Source organism: Ursus arctos, unplaced genomic scaffold, assembly GCF_023065955.2.
Source record: "Ursus arctos isolate Adak ecotype North America unplaced genomic scaffold, UrsArc2.0 scaffold_27, whole genome shotgun sequence".
Classification (NCBI taxonomy): Eukaryota; Metazoa; Chordata; class Mammalia; order Carnivora; family Ursidae; genus Ursus; species Ursus arctos.
The window spans coordinates 1,661,119-1,686,783 of record NW_026622952.1 but is presented as its reverse complement, the minus strand read 5'-3'; the positions used below and the strand labels follow the sequence as shown (position 1 = coordinate 1,686,783).

General features: G+C 47.7%; 1 protein-coding gene across 3 annotated transcripts; it reads left to right on the top strand.

Moving 5' to 3' along the window:
* The first annotated feature begins 439 nt into the window (after positions 1 to 439).
* On the top strand, positions 440 to 23,962 carry POMK (protein O-mannose kinase). 3 transcript variants are annotated; one of them, XM_048226252.2, is made up of 5 exons: positions 440 to 515; positions 3,535 to 3,627; positions 7,894 to 7,991; positions 9,192 to 9,493; positions 21,249 to 23,962. In XM_048226252.2, exons 4-5 carry the CDS (start codon positions 9,212 to 9,214, stop codon positions 22,017 to 22,019), a joined length of 1,053 nt encoding a protein of 350 aa, XP_048082209.2. In that variant the 5' UTR covers positions 440 to 515; positions 3,535 to 3,627; positions 7,894 to 7,991; positions 9,192 to 9,211; the 3' UTR covers positions 22,020 to 23,962. The 3 variants fall into 3 exon arrangements, with proteins under 3 accessions (XP_048082209.2, XP_048082210.2, XP_026341502.2); XM_048226253.2 differs by lacking the exon at positions 440 to 515 and adding an exon at positions 730 to 876; XM_026485717.4 differs by lacking the exon at positions 440 to 515 and adding an exon at positions 730 to 931.
* Positions 23,963 to 25,665: the final 1,703 nt, after the last annotated feature.

Here is a 25,665-nt window from a genome sequence, read left to right as displayed (position 1 = left end):
TCGCTCTGCTGTGCAAAACCATGAATAAAAACCAGGGGCCTCGGGGTGCTTCAGCGGCTTCGGCATCACCCGGAGGCCTGGTTAAAAGCACAAGTTGCTGGACCCCACCTGCCTCCAGGTCGGGGATGGAGCCGAGAATTTGCGCTTCTAACAATTTCCCTGGAGATGTGAAGCACTGGCATCTGGTCTGAGGACTACCCTTTGGAGACCACCGCTTCGCAGTGACCGGGAGCTTTTTGAAAGGTCTAGATCTTCTAGCTCCTCTCCACCGTAGCCAGCACCAGACTGGCGTCCGGACTACAACACTAATAGGTCAACACCTCGTTGTCCACACGGGCTCACAGAGAAGCCAGAATAGGAGAGCGGTGGGCGCACCAGGGCCGGAGTCCCGCCCGCGCCGCCTCCAGGTGCGCGGTGGGAGGCGGACGCCAGGGGGCGGCCTCGCGCTCGCCCTGCCAGGGCTCGTTTCCGGCCGCGCCGGCGCAGGAGGCCGCGTGCCCGACCCTGGGCCGCAGGTAGGCGCGGCGGGCGGCAGGTGGGAGCCGCGCGCGGGCGGGGGAGCGCGGGGAAGCGGCGGGCCGGCGCGCAGCGTCCTGGCCAGACCCGAGAGAGCCAAGGACTGCGGGGCCGGAGGGCGGCGGGGCTTCCTGCGGGGCCTGCCCCTGTCGGGCGGCCCCTCCGCGTCGCGCCCCGCGGCCCAGGCGCACCTTGGCCTGGCGGGCGACCTGGCCCGGCTCGGGCTTCGGCTCCCTCCTGCCGGCGTCGGTCGTGCGCGGGATCCTTCGTGCCGCCACTGCCAGCTGCCTCCAGGCGCGGGCCTCGGTGGTGGGGGTAGCCCCGTGCCGCTCTGTTTCTAAAGGCTGGCTTAGCCACGTGGTCAGTAGTCTTGTCTTCTCCAACCTTTTTACCTTGACTAGCACCTTACGGCTAAGTAAGCATCCGAAATATTTAAAATAATTATTTTAACGTACCTTGTGTTCTGTGGGCAAGATGGGATTCTGTTCTCAATTATATTGGGTGGCACCAATTCGTTTCTTCTCTGGTTGAATTGAATATTCTGTAAATCGGTAAAAACTAATTTTGTGCTATTGCTTTTCTTTCTTTTAAATGAGCTGTGAGTGTAGAGCAGCGGTTTCCAATTTTTTCCATTACGAACTTTTAACTATCAATGTGAGAAGTCCTTTGTGTCTAAACAGTGCCTGAATTTCTCCTACCCAACTGGCCCCACAATCTTTATTCCTTGGAAACCAGCAACTGTCAGTGTCCTTTTGCTTATTTGCTTATTTGCTTATTTGCTTACAACAAAAATAGGCCATTCAGCCAATCCAGAGCTCTGGGCAGCCTACTCCAAAAATGTGCCTGTAAAAGAAAAAGGCCCGTCAGGCGTTAGGGTAGGGTTAAAGATTTCTTTAAGAAATGGGCAGTCTGAGGTCCACCTCCCACCCTATGCAGTGACCATGCTATGTTCAATTCGGTCCAACACCTGAGGCAGGATTTAGAGAAAGAAGGTGAGTTAAAGGCCAGAAAACTTGGCTCCTCCATGTACAGTTTAGTGACCTTGGCTAAGTCACTTCACCTTAGTTCTCTCCTCTGGTAAATGGGAATAATAATTATATATGGCTCACAGAATTGGTGTGAGGTTGACACTGTGTAAAAGTTAGTTGAATTTTTGGGTGAGTGGTTTTTTTCTGAGAATTCAGAAGTGGATGTGAGGGCTTAGGGATAATTGAAAGATTATTGAGGCATGTAACCTCAGGGTCCACAAGAAATGCATTAAATGGGTAATGGTGGGGTGCGTGGGTGGCTCAGTAGGTTAAGCATCTGCCTTCTCAGGTCCTGATCCCGGGGTCCTGGGATCCACCCCACCCCCCACCCCGCGTTGGGCTCCCTGCTCAGTGGGAAGCCTGCTTCTCCCTCTCCCGCTCCCCCTGCTTGTACTCTCTCTCTCTCTTTCTGTGTCAAATAAATAAAATCTTTTTTAAAAAGTGGGTAACTGGGTAATGATGTAATGAAGATTAGAAAATATGAATTTCTAGAGTTCTACAGAATTTCCTACCTGATGTTGGCAGCCTTTGTTTGGAAATGAAGAAAGTGGTATCCCTCCAAAAGAAAAAAAATTATGTAAGCTTCAGGTCCTATACAACTGACTTTACTACCTATGGTAAGATGGGATCATGGCAGGTCCCAGCAAGGGGGTTCGAGAAGTAAAACGCTGGTGAACTCAGATTGGAGGAGGTGCTGGACGAGAGCATCAGAGGACAGGAGCCGGAAGAGAGAAAGAGCAGATTCAGCGGGAGTACGAAAGCAGCAGAGAGGATCCCCGAGTGATCAGGCAATCAGTGCATTTTTCCTGAGTCCCTGCTGAACGCCAGCTGCTGAGGATCCAGGGGCCCACAAAGCAGGCAGACAATCCCCTGGGAGCTCACAGTGGAGGAAGAAGGGACACACCATGCCAGAGCCTGGGCATCTCAGAGGGAGGACTGCTAGAACGGAGGGAGGCTCCGGGCCTAGCGTGTGGGGTGCAAGGAGGAGTCTGGAGAGCTGGACAGGGCTGGAGCTCAGGGGGCCTTCTAGGAGTCTGGACTTGTCCTGAGGACAGAAGAGGATAGTTAGTTGGTTTTAAGCAAGGAGTAATCAGATTTGTGCTTTAGAAGGATCACCCTCTATATGCCAGCGAGACACTTCCCACATGTGCAGAAGGAGGTGTGTACGAAACTTGCTTTGCTGGCTGTGGTATAGCTAAACAAGGGAAAATGGCACCCTAGAGTTGGCTGTATCTGCGGGGATAAACCTCGGAAGCCGCGTGGATGTATACAGTACGGTACTGCCTGCCTACAGCTCGCAAACATGCATGTAGGATGCGCTGTTATTTGTAGGCGCGTGCTGGCGGTGAAAATAAGGAGTATGTGTGGAAATGCTGTTCACCAGACATTCTTGCGCTTTGGCATGCATCCAAATCCCCTGGAGGACTTGTTAAAACAGATTTCTGGGCCTCACCTGAGAGTTTCTGATTCAGGAGATCTGGAGTGAGGACTCAGGAACTCACATTTCTCACAAGTTCTAGGTGATACTGCCGCTGCAGGTCCCGGGGCCGCAGTTTGAGAACTGATGTCCATCAGCTTGTGGGTGGTGGGTGCTGCTTACTTCTTGGGAGGGAGCAGAATAGGACTGGGAGGGGTCCAAAGGGGCTCCAACTATATATGTAATATTTTATTTCTTTAAAAAAAGATCTTCCAAAAAATATCATGCACTGTTACTTGGCAAAGCTGGAGGGGTGTTCATTTTTTTAATTTTTTTATTTTAATGTTTTTTTATTATATTATGTTAGTCACCATACAGTACATCCCTGGTTTCTGATGTAAAGTTCGATGATTCATTAGTTGCGTATAACACCCAGTGCACCATGCAATACGTGCCCTCCTTACTACCCATCACCAGCCTATTCCCCCACCCCCCTTCCCTCTGAAGCCCTCAGTTTGGAGGGGTGTTCATGATCTTATTTTTTAGTTTTTGTCTGTGCTTGAAACATTTCAGGAAAGAAAAAAAAATTCTATTTGCTGTGTGGAGAATGGACTGGAAAAGAGTAAGAAGTGGGAGTCCATGCAGGAAGCTGTTGCGGAAGCCCAGGTGAGAGATGCTGGAGGTCTAGACCAGGGGGTGAGAAGGGGAGAAGCCAGCCGATTTGAGAGAGGTTTGGGTGAGAGAATAGAATTGACTGTACGTGATGATTAGAGGTTGGGGGAGGGCGGAACCAAGTCACCTGTTTTGTGACTTGAGCAAGTGAGTGGGTTGTATGCCTGTCACAGTGAGGGAACCCTGGAGAAGGGGCATGCTGGTGACAGGAAAGAGCTCACTTACGGACATCCCAGGCCTTGACGAACCAGCGGAGTGAAGTGTAGGAGAAAGATCCAGGCCGCAGTAGAGACTTAGAAACCAATGCCGTCGCCACGTGCGTGAGTGAGATTACACAGAGGGAATGCACAGGATGGAAGGATGGTCTGCGACAGCATCACCCGGCGCAGGGCTCGGCCAGCTTCTACCCGCCACTTGTGTTTGCATGACCTGCAAGCTAAGAATGCATTTTACCTTTTTTAACGCTGGGGGGGGGGGGGCCGATATCAAAAGAGGAATAATCTTTTGTGACACATGAAAACTATATGAAATTCAAATTTCATTGTCCGTAAGTAAAGTTTTATTCAAACACAGCCACCCTCTTTGTTTCTGTAATGTGGGGGGCTGCTTTCACACCCTGGTGACAGAGTTGAATGACAGTGACAGAGAACTTATGGCCTGTCATCGCTTTACACTGCTGCTTGGTGCCCCCCAAGTCACGTGATGCGGTTGTCACTGGATTTCAACTTTTGGCCCCTACACCTAAATATTTGCTATCCGGCCCTTTACAGAAAAAAGGGCTGTTTCCTGACCTAAGGTCTAAGTTGAGCCACACTTGGTCATTTTGAATGTTGGGAAAGAGAGATGGCAGTTGTTTTATCCATTTCTTTAGGAGCACCTTCTAAGAACCAGGTGCCGATGGAGGAAGCCCACGAGACTGTGAGGGCCGAATGGGAAACGTCATCCTAGTTTTAGTCGAAGTCCCTGAAGACAGGAGGGAATGGGCCAGAGAGAAAGGTGCGGGGCTGGAGTTTTTGTGGGAAAGGTGAGCCATGAGCCCTCACACCCCGATGCGCGTAGCTGGAAAGCCCGGGGGCAGGTGAGCAGATGGCACTGGGTCAAGAAAAGGGGGAGACTTGAGTGAGGCTGGAGCAACTCAGTGGAGCCAGTGTTTGCTGAATGCCTCGTAATCACGGCAGGGATTTGCACAGCAGCATTTTTTTTTAAATTAATAAAAAAAGAACTCCACTGAGTTGTATAAGAGTCCATTGCTGCTCAAATTTTGCTCAGAGGAAGCAGTGTTGCTGTGCTGACCCTTACAAGCAGCCTCACTGGGGCTGGGTCGCCGGAAGGGTAGAGTTGTCGCGTCCTGAGGGTCTGAATGCTGAAAACAGCAGATGGTGGGGAAAGAGCAGTTGTTGTGTTTGGGAAGCATTTTGTTTTGTTGAAGTTGAGATAGAATTCACATACCGTTAAGTTTGCTTTTTGAAGTGTACAGTTCAGTGATTTTTAGTATAGTCACGAGGTTGGGCAGTCACCACCACTAATTCCAGAACGTTTTCATCCAAAAAGGAATCCTGTGCCCATTAGCAGCTACCCCCCCTTTCCCCTTTCCCTCACCCCCGAGCAGTCACTAACCTCCTTTTGTCTCTGGATGTGCCTCTTCTGAACATTTCATATAAACAGGATCCTATGATACGTGACCTTTTATGTCTGTCTTATTTCACTTAGCATCAAGTTTTCGAGTTTCGTCCATGTTACGTCATGTATTAGTGCTTTATTTCTTTTTATGGGTGATAAATAGTCCATGTATGGATAGATCAGATTTCATTTGTCCATGTATCAGTTGATGGACTTCAGGATATTTCCACTATTTGGCTCTTATGAATAATGCTGCTGTGGACGTTCATGTCCTGGTGACTACGGTTCATATGAATGAACGTTTTCACTTCCCTTGGGCAAATACCGAGCAATGGGTTTGCATGGGTGACCCTGTGTTTGACCTTTCGAGGAACTTCCAGACTGTTTTCCACAGTGGCCGCATCATTTATACCGCCACCAGCAACGTATAAGGTTCCTATTTTCCCTCATCTTTGTCAACACTTGTTCTTGCCTCTTTGATGACAGCCGTCCTAGTGGGTATGAGGCGGGATCTCATTGTGGTTTTGATTTGCATTTTCCTGATGACTAGTGAAGTGGAGACTTTCATGTGCCTGTTGGCTCTCTGCATATCTTCTCTGGATAAACGTCTGTTCCAGTTCTTTGCGCATTTCCACATTGAGTTATTTGTCTTTTTACCGTTGAGAAGAAATACTGTTTTTGAATTTTCCTTCGGGCATCCAAGTAGAGATGTCAAGTTAGCAAGCGTGGTATTCTGGGGAGGCTGGGCCTGGGGCTTTACACCGGGAGCTCAGCAGGTGGGGACAGAGAGCACGAGTCTCGACGAGATCACCCAGAGCGTGAGTACAGAGGTCTGTCCAAGCCTTGGACACTCCACCAGTTTAGAGTCCAAGGCAAGAGGAGCCGCCAGAGTGCACCTTCCTGAGAACCTGGTAACAAAGGCGTTTCAAGGAGGACGGGGTGATCAGCCATGCCAGACGCCACCGAGTGTTCAAGCCCGCCACTGAACTGACTGCTGTGTTCAGCAACAGCGAGGCCACCGCGATGGGGTCAGTGTGGGCGAAGTAGCAGCGGGTTCTAGAGAAGGAGGGAGTGATGGAGATAGTAAGCACAGATAGTCTTTAAAGGAGTTGACCAAAAAGAGAAGAGAGACATAGGGCAGTAACTGGAGGGGACAGAGGGGTGACAAGGGTGTTTTCATGGTGGGAGAAGTTAGGGTGCACTGGTAGTGATCGGGTTGCAGGGCGGAGGCAGTGTCCAGAGCAGGTGGGGAGGCAGGGAAGGGTGTTGCTTGCGCAGGCACAGGGCTGGGAGCTCGGGCCAGTCTGTTGTCTTGTCATTGCAGCAGAAAAGGGAGGGGGGCAGGAACCTGCAATGAGGTTGGGGGCTTGAGGCTCTCTGATTGCTTCTGATTTTTCAGGAAAATAGGAAACAAGGTCATCAGCTGAGAGTAAGGTTTGGGAAGGAGCGAACACAAGTTTGAAGAGAAGGGGGCCTAGGCCACCGGCACGAACCTATCAGGTTTATTGACCCATTGCAATGAGTGAGACCACGCAGCAGTGGAACATGGCCTCTCAATCAGAGGAAAAGAGTTATTACAGAATTTGGGGGATGGGTGGAGTTTAGGCAAAATTTAAAGGAAGCGATGTTTTGATCGCTTCACCTCAAAGTGGAAAAAGGTCAAGATCTGATCTGGACTGCAAAGTGGACCCTAGGGCCTGGGGCCTGGGAGACCGCACGGTGCACATAGGGGTTGCGCGCCATCTCGCCGCTCCTCTGCGTCTCTGCACCCAGCTGGACGTAGAGGTGACGTCTCTGTGTCAGAGACACAGCTCCCCCAGCGAGAGCGGCATGCTTCCCTATTCCTGCGAGGACTTCAAGCGCAGTTTCTGATAGCCTGGGGCTTCAGAGAGCAGAGTTTCTCAGCGAGTTAGAAAGCACTCATCAGAGAGGGGCGTTGCTGAGACTATAGCTGCAGTGCGGACTGAGGAGAAGCGCTGTTCCCTATGAACTTTGCAGCTGGCTTGATGGGTGTTGTCCAGCGCTGTGAATGGCAGGTGGGTTTACTGTCTCCAGGAGAAGGTATGAAAGGGCTGTCTTCTGCTTTTCTTCATGGCTGTCGCCTCTCAGGCCTCTGGTGGCAGCATGACTTCTCAGAGAGGCCTTCTGGGCCAGCTTCCTCTAGGGCATTTCTCCTCTGTTCGGCTCTATCCTTGAAAGCTCAGCACGATATACAAGGGGAAGCTTTTTTGTTTACTTATTTATTGTCTCTCTCCTCCTCTGGTTCCTCGCTGAGGTCTGAGAGGACAGGAACCACATCCGTTCACTCACAGACCCCAGTGCCTAGAGCGGGGTTAAGCGTGTGGACACGGCTTCGTGTGTGTTGAGTGCGTGAATGGCCGGCACTAGGCGATGGAGGTGGGGGGAGCGGAGAGGGGACGCGGGGCCCTGAGCTCAGACCGGCTGGCAGGGCTTCATGAGGGCAGCCGGGCTGTCAGAGGGCTTCCTGCAGCTGCTGCTCTGTCCCGGGGCTCAAGGGCCCAGGGGGCGCCCACACCCGAGGAGGGCCCCTGGAGAAGACCGTTCGAACTATTGCCATTTGTCTATGGGCAGAGTTGCAGTTTTCATTCAGCAAACCTCCTTTTTGGTACTTTGTGGCAGAGTATTTTCAAGTCCATGCCTGGGGCCAGCCAGGACCCTGAGTGACCCAGGTGTCTGGGTGAAGACCTGAGCTGAGAGAACGAAGACACTCCTGGAAGGTAACACTTCACATCACGGTCGTTTCAGAAGCACAGGGTCATTTCTGTCACTCGTGTCCCCAACACATCCCGGTACTGACACTGAGTGAACACATTGGTATGACCATCTCCCTTGTCAAAGTATAGACACACTTCTACTCGGGTTCACGAATAGCTCCTGCCTCAAGCACCCCGAGTGCCAGGCACCTGACATCTGGGGTCCTTCCGGTCCTCTCCCCTCCCAGCCCCTCCACCACCCCACAACTAGGCAGTAATATCCGACTCCACCATGAGCCTCACGCTGGCTCCAGTGCTGGAGGGAACTGGTGGGTGTCCAGCCTTCTCGGTGGTTACTTGGTACAAGGATCACCGGATCATCGCCTCTGTTCTCAGCACCGTTACTCCGGCTCGTGTGCTTCTCAGCTCTTACACTGCTGCCGGCGCCCTTCACCCAGTCTCCCCGCCGCCGTCTCTTCCACCCCAATACATCTTTCATGCCTGCCGAAGAGTAGCCTTGCTGCTTAAAAATGTTAGGGAGAGGGGCGCCTGGGTGGCACAGCAGTTAAGCGTCTGCCTTCGGCTCAGGGCGTGATCCCGGCGTTATGGGATCGAGCCCCACATCAGGCTCTTCCGCTATGAGCCTGCTTCTTCCTCTCCCACTCCCCTGCTTGTGTTCCCTCTCTCGCTGGCTGTCTCTCTCTGTCAAATAAATAAATAAATAAAATCTTTAAAAAAAAAAAATGTTAGGGAGCTTTCTAGTACCTTCCAGGGAACATCCGAACTCCTTAGCTGGGTTCAGGAGGCCGTCTGCTTTCTCGCCCCCACCCCCACCCTATCTAATCTCCGCTGCTCTCCTTTGTCCATCTTCTGTCCTGGCCGCACTGGACTAACAGATGCAGCTTGCTTTCATTTTGCTGAACTGCTGTGGGAGGGACACGAAGTCAGACACACACAAACACCTTCCTTCTAAGCGAATCCAGAGTGGATGAACCCAGACTGGCTCATAATGAAGACCCTGATTATGGGAACAGCTGACATTGAGCATTTAGAATGAACCTAGTATGCAATACCTTCTTTAATTCTCGCAGGGACCCTAAGGCATGTGGGATCCTTGGGCATAAGAGGCCTGAGGCCGTGCCTTCTTTGAACCCCTTGTCACCCAGACACCTTCATGGCGGAAAAGCTGGCTATGATTACTTCGTGTTTGGTTTTACATCGCAGGAACCCACGACGACAGCAGCATGGACAGGAAGGCCCCGGACGGCGGCAGAGGCCCCCCCCGCAGCGCGGTGCCCCCAGCCGTGGGGCTGCTGCTCTCCATGGCGCTCATGAACGCGCTCCTCTACCTCTGCCTTGACTGGTTTTTCATCGCCCCTGCTCCCTCTGCTCCGGGCTCCACCCACTGTCCCCACGGACACTTCAGACTGGGGCCGATGGAGAACTGTTCCCCGTGGCTGTCCTGCGAGGAGCTGAGGACCGAAGTGAGGCAGCTGAAGCGTGTCGGGGAAGGAGCCGTGAAGAGAGTGAGTGCTGCTTTACGTCCGAGCGGTAATGGGGTGGCCTTGCAGGACGGCAGCTCGGCATTAAGCGTCCTCAGAATATCCTTGAGCCCAGTGATCTCGATCTGCGCCTTTATGCTAATCCAGTGGAAGGAAAGAAGCCAAGTGCGTCAGGGAGTACTTTGCTTTGTTACCCATAGCAACAGAAAGCCAGTAATAATAACTATAAGGAGTGGTTAGTTATGGTCCAGCTACTTGATAGAATATTCTGCAGCCATTAACTGTGTTTAGGAGCCCCGTGTAGCGACATGAAAAAAATTTTATGAGGATAAGTGAAAAGAGCAAAATGCCAAATTGTACAATACTGTACAAAATTAGCGTGTTTTTGTAGAAACATGTAGAAATTGTGCTATGGTGAAAAGATGATGGGCAGTTTTTTTCATTCTTATTTTTCAAGCCCTATCATGGTATTATATTGACTTTTTAAAAGTTTTTGTTACTTTAAAAAGAGAAACCAAATGGGTGAATTCGGATAGAAGCTTCAAGAGCACTCCGTCCATTCTCGGTGCTGTGGTAGGTGAGGCCCCTGAGGCGGCAGTGCCTCTGGAGGCCGGCTAAGGGTTGTTGCACACAGTTCCTTTGTGAGGATACACTGAGTGACTGGCAAGAGGGAGGGGACAGAAAATGCATCCACGGGCCTGCAGCTTGATGAACGGCTGGCTTTTGTTTTGGGAGACGAGGGCACCGTGAATGTGGGAAGGAGACATCTTTTATTTTAAAGCTTTTATTTATTTACCTGAGAGAGAGAGATAGTGATAGCGAGAGAGTGTGCAAGTGGGGAGGAGAGGGAGAAGCAGGCTCCCCACTGAGCAGGGAGCCCAGCGCAGGGCTCGATCCCAGGACCCTGGGATCACGACCTGAGCTGAAGGCAGACGCTTAACTGACGGAGCCACCCGGGCGCCCCAGAGAGGAGACATCTTAAAGGAAGAAGTCAGGGAGAAGGGAAAGGAATTTATGCAAAGTAAAACCATAGAAAAAGTAACTGGTTTTTTTTTTTAAAGATTTAATCATTCATTGTAGGTGCTACAGCTGTGGTAATGAACTAAAGATGGTTGAAGCTTTCTAGTTGGGGGATGAGACAATGAGTAAGAGATAGATATGCGATGAAATGTGTTAATGACATGTGCTGAGAAGACAGCAGGGCAAGGAAAGAGCCACGGCTCTCTGCTCTAGGTGGTCAGAATGATATGAGAGTGAGCTGTCTGGATATTTGGGGAAAATATGTTCCAGTCAGAAAGATGGGTACAGCAGAGCCCCCAAGATGGAACATGCCTGGTTGTTGAGGGACCAGGGATGAGCCAGTGTAACCAGAGGGCAGGTTGAGATGGGAGGTGTAGCACGTAAGGTCAGAGAAGGGCCAAGTGGTGGCCATGGCACGTGGGGCTTGGTGGGACCAGGAGAGCCACTGGAGCAATTTGAGTGGAGAGAGAAGGTGGTGTATGTGTGGAGAGGAGACTGAGGTGTGGTGAGGGTGGAAGATTGGCTAGGCCTTGCAGGGGGGAGATGGTCAGCTTGACAAGGGTGTTAGCAGTGAACCTAGTGAGAAATCAGTGGGTTCTGCTCATGGTTTAAAGGCAGAGCCAGTAGGATTTCCCGATCGATCTGCTGTGGGGTGTAAGAGAGGGAGAGGGTGACCACAAGGTTCTTGGTCCAGGCAACAAGAAGAACAGGGTTGTCATTACTGAGCTGGGAAGACTGGAAGAAGAGATTTTGTGTGCACGAGGCGAACGTGTTAAGGCTGTGAATGAACATGAACATGGAGACACAGATGGTTGGATGTACAAGTCTAGCCTTTGGGTCCGTGGCGGTAGGTGGGAATATATATTTGGGATGATGTCGAAAGCATTAGGATGTGAAGAAAACACCAGGGAGGGACGTGGGTAGAGAAGAGGGGTTACACCCATTTGATTTCTGTCTCCTTCAAAGAGATGACCTTGAGGGCCTGGTTGCCCACTTGTTTCTGTGTTACTGCTCAGATCATTTCTGGATTTCTTTTTCATAATTGCTCTTTACCTTGAAGGATATATTTTTGGGTAGGTAGCTTTTTTTTTTTTTTAACGGTTTATTTATTTATTAGAGCAGGAGGAGGAGCAGAGAGAGAGGGAGAGAGAGAATGTCTTTTAAGCAGACTCCACACTGAGTGTGGAGCCCGATGCGGGGCTCCATCTCACGACTCTGAGATCATGACCTGAGTTTAAACCAAGAGTCGGATGCTTAACCAACTGCCCCACCCAGGCACCCCTTGGGTAGGTAGCTTTGATGGTGGCAAATCGTTGTTGTTTGTGGACAGATAGGAGTTTGGGGAAGCTCCACAAATCATGCCCATGCGAATATGGGGTTTAAAAATGTGGATATTAACTCTGAGTACTGTAGCTTTGTTTATTGAAGTGAAGTGTGACTGTGAGGCCATTACATTGATTTTCTTGTGTCTTTGGCTGAAATTTGCCCTCGGGGCAAAAGTATTTTATGCACCGGATGTTAGCGCCATCAGTGAGGAGTCTTGTCTGGTTCACCCCCTGGAGCCCCAGGGCTCGGGGCCCGGGAGGGTCCCCGCACAGGGCAACCTCTCATTCCTCCGCAAGGTCACTTACTGGAACAGCTCCCACACGTCACGGGTTTTCCATCACTGGGACCAGCTCCTCCGCATGGGCACCCCTCTGCACTGACACCCTAAGCTGGAAGGCATGAGCTTCTCAGTAGGAATTTCTGTAACCAGAGCTCTTGGCATCCTGCTCCCTGACCACCTCCTCTCCCGGCGCCCTTGCTCGAGTAATTCCTCAGTCTCATCGGGACGTCGGGTGTGTTGATCCCGCCAGGGTTTCACTTTCTGTCTTCATTCCTGCACTGACACAGCCGCAGGGACTCTGGCTGTGACCCTCAAAGACAATCTTGTGCAGATGCGTGCAGTAGCTCCTCTGCATGTCTCCGTCATGCCTGGCCGGGGAGCCCCAAACCCGGTTGACCCCAGCTGAGCGTCTGCATTCGAGTAGTTGCCCCGCAGGTAGAGAGAAGTCCCACAGCCCTGCAGTTTCATGCACGACCACAGACCTCAGCAGTACTCTCAGCACCGCCCAGCAATCCTACTCTGTTCCCTCCGCCACTTTTCCTTCCCCCTTGCCTTAGCTACTGGTCTTGTTGCATAAGCTGTTATGGAAACAGCAGCTGCCCAAAAGGACTTTCTTCATCCTCGGCCAGCAGACCTGTCAGCCCTCCAGCGCAGGTGTCGTGACTTCTCATGACGCCTCTCCCTGAAGCTGTCCACTCTGTCCTGCACCCGCAGTCTTCCCCACTCCGCGGGTCATTCTGACTGGCATGCAAACACACTCTTTCACGATAGAAACCCCTCTTCCTCAGAAGCTCTGTGCACGTTCTGCTTCCTGTGTAATGGAACTGCCAGAGATCTGGCCCAGAGCTTCTCTCTTCCCATTCACTTCTTGTCTTCTGCCAGGACGGCTTCCAAACACCCCCCTCTGGAGAAACTGCCCTTATCCAGAGACCTGCAAACCTGGGTTGGCCTTTTTTCTGTCTTCCTCTCACTTGATCTTTTCTGCAGCCTTTCATCTGGTTGACTCCTCTGGCTCTCTGTGCTACCACCTCTTTATAGTGCTCCTGCTCCCTCACTGGCCATTTCTAATTACCGCCCCCTTGCTGCCTTCTGTCCCCTATCTTGCCCCTAAGTCAGCGGTTCTCAACCAGGAGTGATTTTGCTCCTCAGGGGATCATGCAACCAAGCCTTCTTTCCCCAGACTGTATTTTTGGTTTGTGTTTGGGATTGCCTGGAACAGTGTGCAACCTTGCCCCTGAAAGGCAGATTGACCTGTTGCTTTTTCTTTTTTTCTTTAATTTTCTTTAATTATAAAAGCAGTACATTCGGGGCGCCTGGGTGGCACAGCGGTTAAGCGTCTGCCTTCGGCTCAGGGCGTGATCCCGGCGTTATGGGATCAAGCCCCACATCAGGCTCCTCCACTAGGAGCCTGCTTCTTCCTCTCCCACTCCCCCTGCTTGTGTTCCCTCTCTCACTGGCTGTCTCTATCTCTGTCGAATAAAATAAAATAAAATCTTTAAAAAAAAAAGCAGTACATTCAATTAAAATATGCAGAAGAAGGGGAAGTACAAAGTAAAAAGTTCCCTTCTACCTCTTGTACTCCCCATCTCTGATCTTATTCTCCGAGGATAACAGTGGGAGATTGATCCCATTTAGATTTGGGGGGGGTAAATTTTATTTAATGTGTATCTTTTTATTAAGTTTTTGTTATTTATTTATTTATCTTTTAAAAATTGTTGAAATATTTTTTTATCAGTTACTTTTTTAAAAAATTATGTTCAGTTAGCCAGCATATAGTACATCATAAGTTTTTGTTGTAGTGTTCAGTGATTCATTAGTTGCGTATAATACCTGGTGTTCATCCCAACATGTGCCCTCCTTAATACCCATCACCTGGTTACCCCATCCCCTCACTCCGTTCCCTTCTGTAACCCTCAGTTTGTTTCTCAGAGTCCAGAGTCTCTCATGGTTTGTCTCCCTCTCTGATTTCTTCCCATTCAGTTTTCCCTCTCTTCCCCTGTGGTTCTCCACTCTATTCCTTATGTTCCACGTAAGAGTGAAACCATATGATAATTGTCTTTCTCTGCTTAACTTATTTCACTTAGTATAATCCCCTTCAATTCCATCCATGTCATGCAAATGTTGGGTATTCATCCTTTCTGATGGCTGAGTAATATTCCATTGTATATATGAACCATGTCTTCTTTATCCATTCATCTGTTGAAGGGCATCTCGGCTCCTTCCACAGTTTGGCTATTGTGGACATTGCTGCTATGAACATTGGGGTACACGTGCCCCTTCTTTTCACTACGTCTGTATCTTTGGAGTAAATACCTAATAGTGCAGTTGCTGAGTCATAGGGTAGCTCTATTTTTAACACCTTGAGGAACCTCCATATTGTTTTCCAGAGTGGCAATACCAACTTGCATTCCCACCAACAGTGTAAGAGGGTTCCCCTTTCTCCACATCCTCACCAACATTTGTTGTTTCCTGTCTTGTTAATTTTGGCCATTCTAACTGGTGTAACATGGTATCTCATTGTGGTTTGATTTGTATTCCCCTGATGGCTAGTGATGTTGAACATTTTTTCATGTGTCTGTTAGCCATTTGTATGTCTTCTTTGGAGAAGTGTCTGTTCATGTCTTTTGCCCATTTCTTGATTATTTATTTTTTGGGTCTTGAGTTTGAGAATTTCTTTATAGATCTTGGATATCAGCCCTTTATTTGTAATGTCATTTGCAAATATCTCTCCCATTCCATGAGTTGCCACTTAGTTTTGTTGAATATTTCCTTTGCTGTGCAGAAGATTTTATCTTGATGAAGTCCCAATAGTTCATTTTTGCTTTTGTTTCCCTTGCCTTTAGAGATGTGTCTTGAAAGAAGTTGCTGTGGACAATGTCAAAGAGGTTACTTTTATGTTCTCCTCTAGGATTTTGATGAATTCCTGTTTCTCATTGAGGTCTTTCATACATTTTGAGTTTATCTTTGTCTATGGTGTAAGAGAATTGTCTAGTTTCATTCTTTTGCATGTGGTTGTCCAGTTTTCCCAGCACCATTTGTTGAAGAGACTGTCTTTTATCCATTGGATGTTCCTTCCTGCTTTGTTGAAGATTAGTTGACCATAGAGTTGAGGACCCATTTCTGGGGTCTCTGTTCTGTTCCATTGGTCTATGTGTCTGTTTTTGTGCCAAGACAATGCTATCTTGGTGATCATAGCTTTGTAATATAGCTTGAACATTTGCAAATCAATCAACATGATAGAGCACATTAATAAAAGAAAAGACAAGAATCATGATCCTCTCAATCGGTGTAGAGAAAGCATTTGACAAAATACAACATCTGTTCCTGATTAAAACTCTTCAAAGTACAGGGATAGAAGGAACATACCTCAATATCATAAAAGCCATCTATGAAAAGCCCACAGCGAATATCATTCTCAATAGGGAAAAACAGAGAGCTTTTTCCTTAAGGTCAGAAACAGGACAAGGATGCCCACTCTCACCATTATTATTCAATATAGAACTAGAAGTCCTAGCCTCAGCAATCAGACAATAAAAAGAAATAAAATGCATTCAGATTGTCAAAGAAGAAGTCAAACTCTCTCTCTTTGCAGATGACATGAAGTTTTATGTGGAAAACCCAAAAGACTCCACCCCCAAGTTATTAGAACTCATACAGCAATGCAGCAATGTGGCAGGATACAAAATCAATGCACAGAAATCAGTTGCTTTTCTATACAATAACAATGTAACTGAAGAAAGAGAAATTAAGGAGTCAATTCCATTTACAATAGCTCCAAAAACCATAAGATACCTAGGAATAAACCTAACCAAAGATGTAAAGGATCTATACTCTAGAAACTACAGAACACTTATGAAAGAAATTGAGGAAGGCACAAAGAGATGGAAAAACATTCCATGCTCACGGATTGGAAGAGTAAACATTGTTAAAATGTCTGTGCTGCCCAGAGCAATTTACACTTTCAGTGCCATCCCTATCAAAATACTATTGACATTTTTCACAGAGCTGGAAGAAACAGTCCTACAATTTGTATGGAACCAGAAAGACCCTGAATTGCCAGGGGAATGTTGAAAAAGAAAACCAAAGCTGGGGGAACCACAATGCCTGTTAACTTCAAGCTGTTATTAAGTTTTTAATTTTAATTCCAGTATTATTAACATATAATCCCTTTTAGATCTTTTTTTTTTTTTAAGATTTTATTTATTTATTTGAGATAGAGATAGTGAAAGAGAGCATGAGCTGGGGGAGTGGGGAGAGGAGAAGCAGGCTCCCCACCAAGCAGGGAGCCTGATGCCGGCCTCAATCCCAGGACCCTAGGATCATGACCTGAGCCAAAGGCAGACGCTTAACCATCTGAGCCACCCAGGTGCCCCCTTTTAGATCTTTAAATCCAAGATTACATTAAAAGAACCAGGTACAGGGACGCCTGGGCAGCTCAGTCGATTAAGCGTCGACTCTTGATTTTGGCTCAGGTCATGATCTCAGGGTTGTGAGATGGAGCCTGCTTAAGATTCTCTCTCTCCCTCTCCCTCTGCACCACTTGCACCACTCTGTCTCTCTCTTTCTCTCTCTCTCTCAAAAAAACCCCCCAAAACAAAAAACCAGGTACATACTCTGTTAGCCGTCTCAAAGACAGAAATACCCACATCTCAAGGAGCTGCCCATTTTCTGAGAGGATTTGGGGCAACAGTACTATTGAGGAAGAAGAAAGATTCCAGTACAAACAATTCTTCCAGAAGGCAGATGGTCCAGCCATGTTACTGTGGACAACCAAAGCATGATTCAGGTCACACTCTGTGTGGCCTCACATGTCATTCCATGTCCCTGGCCCATGGTGATGACACTAAGAGATCACAGATCACCATTAGAGTTTAGCTGCATGTTTTTCCCTTTAAAATTAAAGTGTAGTACATTAAAAAGCCATAAAATTTGGTTTGGATTGCATCAGAAGAATGGATTTGATTGTTTCTCTTACATTACTCTGTAACCCTCTAGTTTTGTGTAACATTTAGAAGGATCTTATGTGAGCTATTTTTAATGCTTCAGGCTTTCTGGAAAACAGATGTTATGTGAATTGTATATTTATTTATTTTTAGAGAGCGAGTGTGCGTGCGAGTGTGCCTGTGAGTGAGGTCAGGGGCAGGGCAGAGGGAGAGAGAGAATCTTAAGCAGGCTGCACACTGACCCATACAGGGCTCAATCTCACAACCCTGAGATCATGACCTGAGCCAAAATCAAGAGTCAGACCCTCAACCGACTGAGCCACCCAGGCGCCCCTGAATTGTATATTTAAAGTACGCAGTAACAGTGTCCACTTCTCAGTCCCTTTTGCAAGGTCCACCTCCTCATCCCTCTTAACCTTGGGTCATTCCTGTATGCTCGCTCCCTGGATGCCTTCAGCCTCTTGCCTTTCTCTGCAGTTAAGATCTCTGCCCTGAACTCTCTAGACTCTTCTGTATAGCTGCCTACCCCACATCTCCACTTGGATGTCAGAAGGTTTCTCACACTGACTGTGTCCCAGACCATCCCCTCAGCCTGCCTTTCCTTTATCCTTCTGCATTGTGGTTAATGACAACTTGCTGGTCTGGTTGCTCAGGCCACCAATGTGGGAAGAAGCATCCTGACTTCTCTCTTTTTCTCACATCCATGTTGAATCCATCAGCAAGTTCTATTGTCTCTGCACTCAGAAGAGAGCCAGAATTTGACCACTCCTCAGACTTCTACCCATCTCCCCTCCTCCCATCTAGGCCACCATCATCTTGTACCTGGATCATTTGGTAGCCTCCCAAGTGGGCTCTCTGCTTCTGCACTTGCCCCCCGCTCCAAATCTCTTCAGTCTGTTCACAGCACAAAGGCCAGAATACTGCTGTTAAATTCTAAGTCAAACAGCATCTCTCCTCTGTTCCAAATCCTCCAGTGGCTCCCTCTCTCCCTTGAGTAAAAGCCAGGGTCCTTTCACCAACTTAAAACTCAGGGAAATACGAGTGAGTTGGAACAGTAAAATGTTTATCGTTCGTCAGACTGGTACAGAGTACAAAGACTGATAACATGTGGTGTGATTAAGGCTGTAGGACCTCAGATTCGCTCATGCAGGAGTGGAGAGAGTGCATGCCGGCAGACTTTGGAGGGTGGTGATAGCAGTCCATATTCTTCGGTTACCCATCTACTTAACCAGCTCGTAGAAATGCTGGCAGGCATGCAGAGTTGTGAATATAAGGGTATTTATTGTAGCATTGTTGTTAATAAGAAAAAAATGGGAAATAATTTAAATGTCCATCAGGTCTTTAAAAATAGATCACATAAAATCATATTAAAGATTATAGAGCTGCATGGGAGGAAGAACCTGATCCGTCTGATTGCATCCCTGACAAATTTCATGAATCTTTATTATATTTAGTCTTAAAGAAAGAAATGATCATCTGCAAAACCTCACTAGCATAAGTAGTGTACCCAAACTGTGAAATGTTATGCAGCTTTAAAAAGAACGACTTAGATCTATATATATACAGACAGGAATGTCTGAGAGGTATCAGTTAAATGAAAAAAGCAAGTTGCAGTATGATATGTATGTTATAATGTTATTTCGTGCCACCCCAATCTCAAATGCGATTTGTAAAGCGCATGTTAGCACATATGAGAGCACACAGAAATGGCTGGAAGGTTATCCACTTAACAGCTTTCCTTTGGATTGGGGAGTAAAAGCAGGGGAAGGAAGTCTACTCTGTATTTGAACTTTTACCAAGAAGAGTATTCTTGATTAATTTGATAATTTTTTAAAACGGTAAAACTGTTCTAAGTAAGAGTTTTAGAAAGTGTTACAAAGCAACTGAATTAGAGATTCCTGAGAAACGATTCTTAAGCAATCCCTGACTTGCAAATATTTAACTTTGAAGGTTTCAGGTATTTGAGAGTGATCCCAAAGACTGATACTATTTAATAATAAATAGTATTTAATAATCTTTCATTTATCTGAGGCACAAAAATTCAACATAAACAGGAGTTTAGGAGGAAGTCATGAGGCCTGTGGTTGAACTTCTCCCACCATTTATTATTGAATAAATGTATGTATCAATAAATTGTAGCAGCTACCCTAGAGTGATCACTGTTTTTATGTGAAAAATGGGCCGATGATACCGAAGCCACCTGCCAGTGCCGGTGGACACTAAGACGAGGTGGGTCTAAGCTAGTGAAGGCTGTCAACAAAAAATACGATTTTTGTGTTGAAGTCAAGTGTCACATTAAGTGTTGACTCAGGTCTATGGGGAAAATGTGTTTCATAGAAAAATAAGTGTATATATTCATGAAACTTTCAGTGCATATAGCAGCCAGAGCAAAATGGCTTTTAAAAAACTTCAAATATAATTAACACAGTGTTATATTAGTTTTAGGCATACAAGCAAAATGACTTTTTAATAGAAATTATGATCCAGGGGCGCCTGGGTGGCTCAGTCAGTTAAGCGTCTGCCTTTGGCTCAGGTCAGGATCCCAAGGTCCTGGGATGGAGCTGCACTTCGCATGTCTCATGTTGCCGCATGTCACATGTTGTCACATGTCGCATGTTCCATGTCGCATGTCGCATGTCGCATGTTGGGCTCCCTGCTCATGGAGAGTTTACTTCTCCCTCTCCCTCTGCCCTGCCCCCTCTGCTCATGCTCTGTCTCTCGCTTTCTCTTTCTCTCAAGTAAATAAATAAAATCTTCTTCAAAAAATTAAAAAAAAATTATGATCCATAGTGAAATTTCTCAATTTTGGGTTTTTGAAAAGGTCTGAAAGATTTCTCTTTTAAATATTAAAGGTCAACTGTGGGTACCTGAGTTTTTCCACTGATGAACCTCCCCTGGCAGATCCCAAAGAAATCTTCACAGGTCTTTAATTTACCTCCATTTGATATGTTTTTGAGTTCTTTTAAAAAGTGTTTTTAAATGTGAAAATCATATACAGTCATTCTGGAAAAGTTGGAAAATACCGAAAGGCATAAAGGAAAAAAATCACTCGGAATCTTACCATATAGAGAAATATTAGTCTATTTCCTTTGATTTCCATGTAATTTTGTCTTGTTTTATGCAGTTAGAACAGTGACGTAAAGGAAATTTTGTATCCTTTTTCATTTATGACATTACTGTTATCCGTGAAAACTCTGTCAATCTATGCATTTTGCTGACCACACCCTACTCTTGAGTGATCCCCCCATTGCTGGACTCGTCCCTGTTTTTTGATGGACGGGTAAATTCCAGTTTATGCTTTCATAAGTAGTGTCAGATTTTTATTCCTAGAGCTTTTTATCTATTTCACGTTACTGCCTTGATAGATTTTAGATTCGATGTTACAGGCACTTGATAAATACTGCTCCAAATTGGTTTCGGAAGCCGTGAGCTGTATTTCAACAGTGAGTCGTAGAAAGCACGGAGAAGCACCCCGGGCCGCCAGCTCCCCGCTTCTGAGCCTGTCCTCTCTTCTGCAGTCTCCCCCTTGTCTTCGGAGACTGAAGCAGAAGGTCAGAGGTTCTCCGTTACAGTCCTTCCTGCAAGGCTTTCCTAGCTAGTAGGGATGGAGAGTCCGCGGCAGTCCGGGTCAGGCGCTGGGGGGGGGGGGGGGCAGTGGGGGGGCTTAGAGCCTGAGGGGCACTTCAGCTTCCGCTCTACCGCCGAAGGAATGCAGAACCACAGCCCGCGTAACAGTGTTGTCCCTCCCTAAAACGATTCCTGCTTGTGGTTGAGGAGGCTACCCTGGAAGATGAGCAGGTGATGCTGTGACGTGTGATGGCTTGGCGGGGCTCGACTCACCCCTCTTCCAGGGGTCTCCCCTCCCACTCGCCCCCCCCCCCCCCGTCCCCCGGCCCTTTCCCGCAGGGTGTGGGAGCCGGTGCCTTCACCCTGCAGGCCCCTCTCCCGGGGATGCGCTTCCCATTGTCCACGTCCGTGCTGCCCGCCCCAGGAGCCTTCCAGCACGCTGTCCTGATGGCCGTGGCGGCGTCACCAGCGTCCGTCCCAGGCCCGCCCTGCCTTCCGCACCGGGTGCCCGTGCCTTTGTAACCCACCGAGACCCGCCACTCCGGGACGGGCCTGCGTCCCCCCGTTTCTGCACTCTCCTCACCACGTCCAGCGCGCTGGCACAGGTGACTCTCAGGGCTCCTGTTCTCTGTGGCTTGTTTAGGTCTTCCTGGCCGAGTGGAAGGAGCGCAAGGTGGCGCTGTCACGGCTCACCAGTCTGGAGGTGAAGGATGATTTCCGGCACGGGCTGCAGATGCTCCAAGGGCTGCAGAGTAAGCACGTGGTCACCCTGCTGGGCTACTGTGAGGACGACAACACGCTCCTTACCGAGTATCACCCCTTGGGCTCCTTGAGCAACCTGGAAGCGACGCTGAACCTTTCCAAGTACCAGACCGTGAACACGTGGCAGCGCCGGCTGCAGCTGGCCGTGGACTACGTCAGCATCATCGACTACTTGCACCACAGCCCCCTGGGCACGCGGGTCATGTGCGACACCAGCGACCTGCCCAAGACGCTGTCGCAGTATCTGCTGACGAGCAACTTCAGCCTCGTGGTCAACGACCTGGACGCCTTGCCCCTGGTGAACCGCAGCTCCAGGACGTTCGTCAAGTGTGGCCACCGGGAGCTGCACGGGGACTTCGTGGCTCCAGAGCAGCTGTGGCCCTATGGAGAAGACACACCTTTTGACGACGACCTCATGCCCTCCTATGACGAGAAGATCGACATCTGGAAGATTCCAGACGTCTCTAGTTTCCTTTTGGGGCATGTTGAAGGGAGCGATATGGTCCGGTTTCATTTGTTTGATATTCATAAAGCCTGTAAGAGCCAGACTCCTGCAGAACGACCCACGGCTCAGGATATTATAGACACTTATAAGAAGGTTTTGAATTTACTCAGAGATACCGTGGTGTCCCAGACAAGAGAAATGCTATAGAAACCAGTCCTGTCAGTGAAGGACGGGTTTTCAGAAACAAATGGAAGAGTGACAGCAGCTCTTGCTCTGATGGTGAGGTCCTCCCCCTGCATCCACATGCACACGTGAGTGGTGTTCCTTTCCCGGGGACCTGGGCGGAAGTTGCTGAGGGCACGCTGGGTTTGGCTGAAGTCAGGCCTCACTCTCTTGTGCTGATCACTCCCAGCCGAAGATGAGAGAAGCAGGGAATGTAGCCCGAGCTGAAGGAGGTAACAAAAATGTAGCCACAAAGAGGCTGCCCCCGCCCTCATTACTGAATATGTAAGCTTGTAAGAAATGTATATAGAAAAGGTTTCTAAATGGCAGGATATGAGAGAAACATGCAGTACTTTCCCAAAGACTTGTTTTCCTCATTTTTTGAGGTGGTAATCAACATGACCAGGGTCACAGGAGTATTTGCGATCGATTTCACATGGTATGATGAGGCCATCTTTAGTGCTTTAAATGATCGTTTAAATGTTTATTTTAATGAATGTGAAGTTCTTATGCCATCCTCTTCCCAAAAACCTAAAGAACTATGACAGCATGCTCTTTGAGGTTTTGAATGGAAAAGGAATGTTTAGGACAGCAAGTATGAGGGAAATTATATCTCTGATACTGCCTGGGATGGTGCTTATGAAATTCCTGTTTACCTTCCAGCTAGGTTTTCCTTGTCCAAAATCAACTACTGTGAACAATTTACATCAACAGTATCACTCATTACTGGAAAGTGTCCCACCCTTCCACTTGAGTTACCTGACGGAATCCTTTAGAAAGTTCTTTCTTGGGCACTGTCATTCTCATTTGCAGAGGATGATGGATTTGGTGTGTATTAATCACCACTAATCAGGTGGCTAAAGCTGACCCCGAGGGTCAAAGATGCCCTGCAACAGATGCTTCCTTCCCTTGAACTTGAGCAGGTGTCAGAATCACCAGAATCACAGGGAGCTGGGTCCCAACCCCGGAGTCTCTGACTCAGTAGGTCCGGGCAGAGTCTGAGACTTTGCATTTCTAACTGGTGCTGCTGGTCTTGGGACTGCATTTTGAGAGCCACTGTCCTTAACTGTTAGGGAGAGTACCAGAAGCGGTAGGATAGGGCGGTGTAATTAGTATTCTGTCCTAGTCTACCACTTGCGAGGCTGATTGGGTCATCTGGCTGATCAGAGAATATGCTTCCCTAGAGTATTTTAACTGTCACTTTTTGTTACAAAAACCCTGCCACAGCCAGCCAGGATGGCTGGAATCGAGAGCATGGGTAATAACAAGTGTCGTCGAGGGTGTGGGGCATTGGAACGCTCCTCCGTTGCCGGTAGAAATGTCATACGGTGCAGCTGCTTTGGAAAACAGTCTGGCAGGTCCCCAGAAAGTTAAAAATAGAGATATCATGACCCAGCAGTCCACCCAAGACAGTTGAAAACATGTCTACGAAAAATCTTGTACATGAACATTCGTAGCGACATTCATAGTAGACGAAAGATGGAAATAACCCAAATGTTCATCAAATGGTGAATGGATAAAGAAAATGTGGTGTATCCATACAACAAGATGTTACTCAGCCAGAAAGAGGAATGAAGTACTGATATATGTTCCAACATGGATGAACCTTGGAAACAGTCTAACCGAAAGAAGCCAGTCACAAAAGACCACACGTTGTATGCTTCCATTTATATGAAATGTCCAGAACAGACAAATGCATACAAATAGAAAGTAGATTAGTGGTTGTAAGGGGCTGGCAGGGGGTCGGGGTAAAGAAGGGGGGGTACTTGCTCATGAGTCAGAATTTCTTTTTAGGGTGCTGAAAGTGTTTTGAGACTATATACTGATGGTTGTAGAACTCTGAATATATTAAGTAGCTGAATTGTATAAAAGGACAAATTTTATGGTATGTGAATTATATCTCAATAAAAAACCACGCTCTGTGCCAAGGCTGTGTGTCCCTTATGACTCTTCACTTGATGTAGGTGGTTATTGTGGGGAATTGTTGGTTGTATGACCCTGTTCATGATATAATTCTTGTTTGAGGGTTTTCCTTAGCTTTTGGACTTTGCATTGGAGCAAACCCATCAGTTTAAACAAATTTGTTTTGAAATGTTGACAGCAGAGCTAAAATAAGCAGCGTGGTGTGGGGGAAGGGACACTGTTAGGGCCAGAAGACCCGAGTTCTAATCCCAGCTCTGCCTCTGACAGACTAACCGATTTCTAAAGTGAAAGAGTCAGTGGGAGCCATTTCCTCCACTGTGCTTCTCTTGAGTTCTCTCGGGTGCTTCGTCATGCCCGTGCCAGATGCTGACCGGGACCTGGCTGTCCGGGTTCAGTCGTTGGCTTGTGCGAAATCGTGAGAGCAATTTACAGCCTGGCTAAAGCCTAGATGGGGAGTTCGTTGCCCAATTAGCTTGCTGCCTGGCACCCTGCAGAAGTGTGATGAGAGGAGGCCGATGACGTGAGCCATTCTCAAAGCACAGCCAAGGATTCAGTGCTTTCTCCCTGCTTACCTGTTCCAAATGTTAAAAAAAAAAAAAAATCACCACCACCCTACCACCCTATAGGTATATAATGGGCTTTCTCATTATCTCCCGTGATGCTACAAACACTCCAAGCCTCTGGGGGCATCCAGTGATTGTCAGTAGTTCCGCAGAGACAGAACACAGGGCTGTTTCCAAAGGAGACACCTGCAGATGGGAGCGGGGTGGAAAGCTCATCTCCCGCAGTTCTCGGCAGAAAAGTCCTCTTTGAACCCCCCTCTTTATTTATTTTTAAAATTAACATCACTCAATTTCAGTAATTGCCATTCTCGCCTGAGTTTTGATCATTTAAGGGTAATTTAAAATGTGAAGCCATGCTTTCCTACCCCTTCGTAATCTTTTGTGAGGATAAAGAAAATGAAGGAAATAACATTCTTTGGAGCTCGGCAATGTAGTTTGGAATCAGAACTCTGCGAAAGGAAGTCAGCAAGAGTACCGCATCCAAGAGTAGTGTTTTTCTTTATTTTTTTCTTTTGCTACCTGGAATTACTTCCTCCAGAAAGAAAATTTGATTCATTTCCTCCCAATCCCATGTGATTGATCATGGAGTACTTCCCATGGGTAAAGCACAGTACTCATGTTTACCTCTGGAGAGGACCTAGTGCCTAATGAAGACAGCACAGTGTTTCCCCCGAGTGGTGGTGGTGGTGTTCTTGTCTGTCATAAACAGGCAGGACGAGCTTGTGACCGTGGGGAGCCCCTTAGGGTGTGCTTGGGCTCCAGGATCACCTCTGACCCTCCAGGTTCTTAAAGGCAGTTCTGACGACCAGAAGTTCTTGTGCAGGGTCATTGCCAAGGTTGTATTCGGAAATTTGGAAATAGGCAGATAGCTGAAGAGGACAGGACCTCCGGACCTCAATTCTGAAACTCACAGGGTACCCCCTTCACCTTGGGTTTATTTTTTTCCTATAAGAGTAAAAAACTGTATGTGTAATATGTAAACTATAGCCTATGCTAGACTGTGTTCTTTCTTTTTGTTTTCTTTAGCCCAACAACTGTTATTAACCTTTTAAATGGGTTCTTAGAAACTGAAGGAAATCATAAATTGTCAAGAATCAATTCAAACTGTTCCAGATGCTGGAATTTTCTTATGAGTAAATTTTTGA

Coding starts and splice junctions, on each gene's coding strand:
- POMK (XM_048226252.2), top strand. CDS start 9,212: ATGGACAGGAAGGCCCCGGACGGCGGCAGAGGCCCCCCCCGCAGCGCG. Junction 9,494..21,248: donor GGGAAGGAGCCGTGAAGAGA/GTGAGTGCTGCT, acceptor TGGCTTGTTTAG/GTCTTCCTGGCCGAGTGGAA.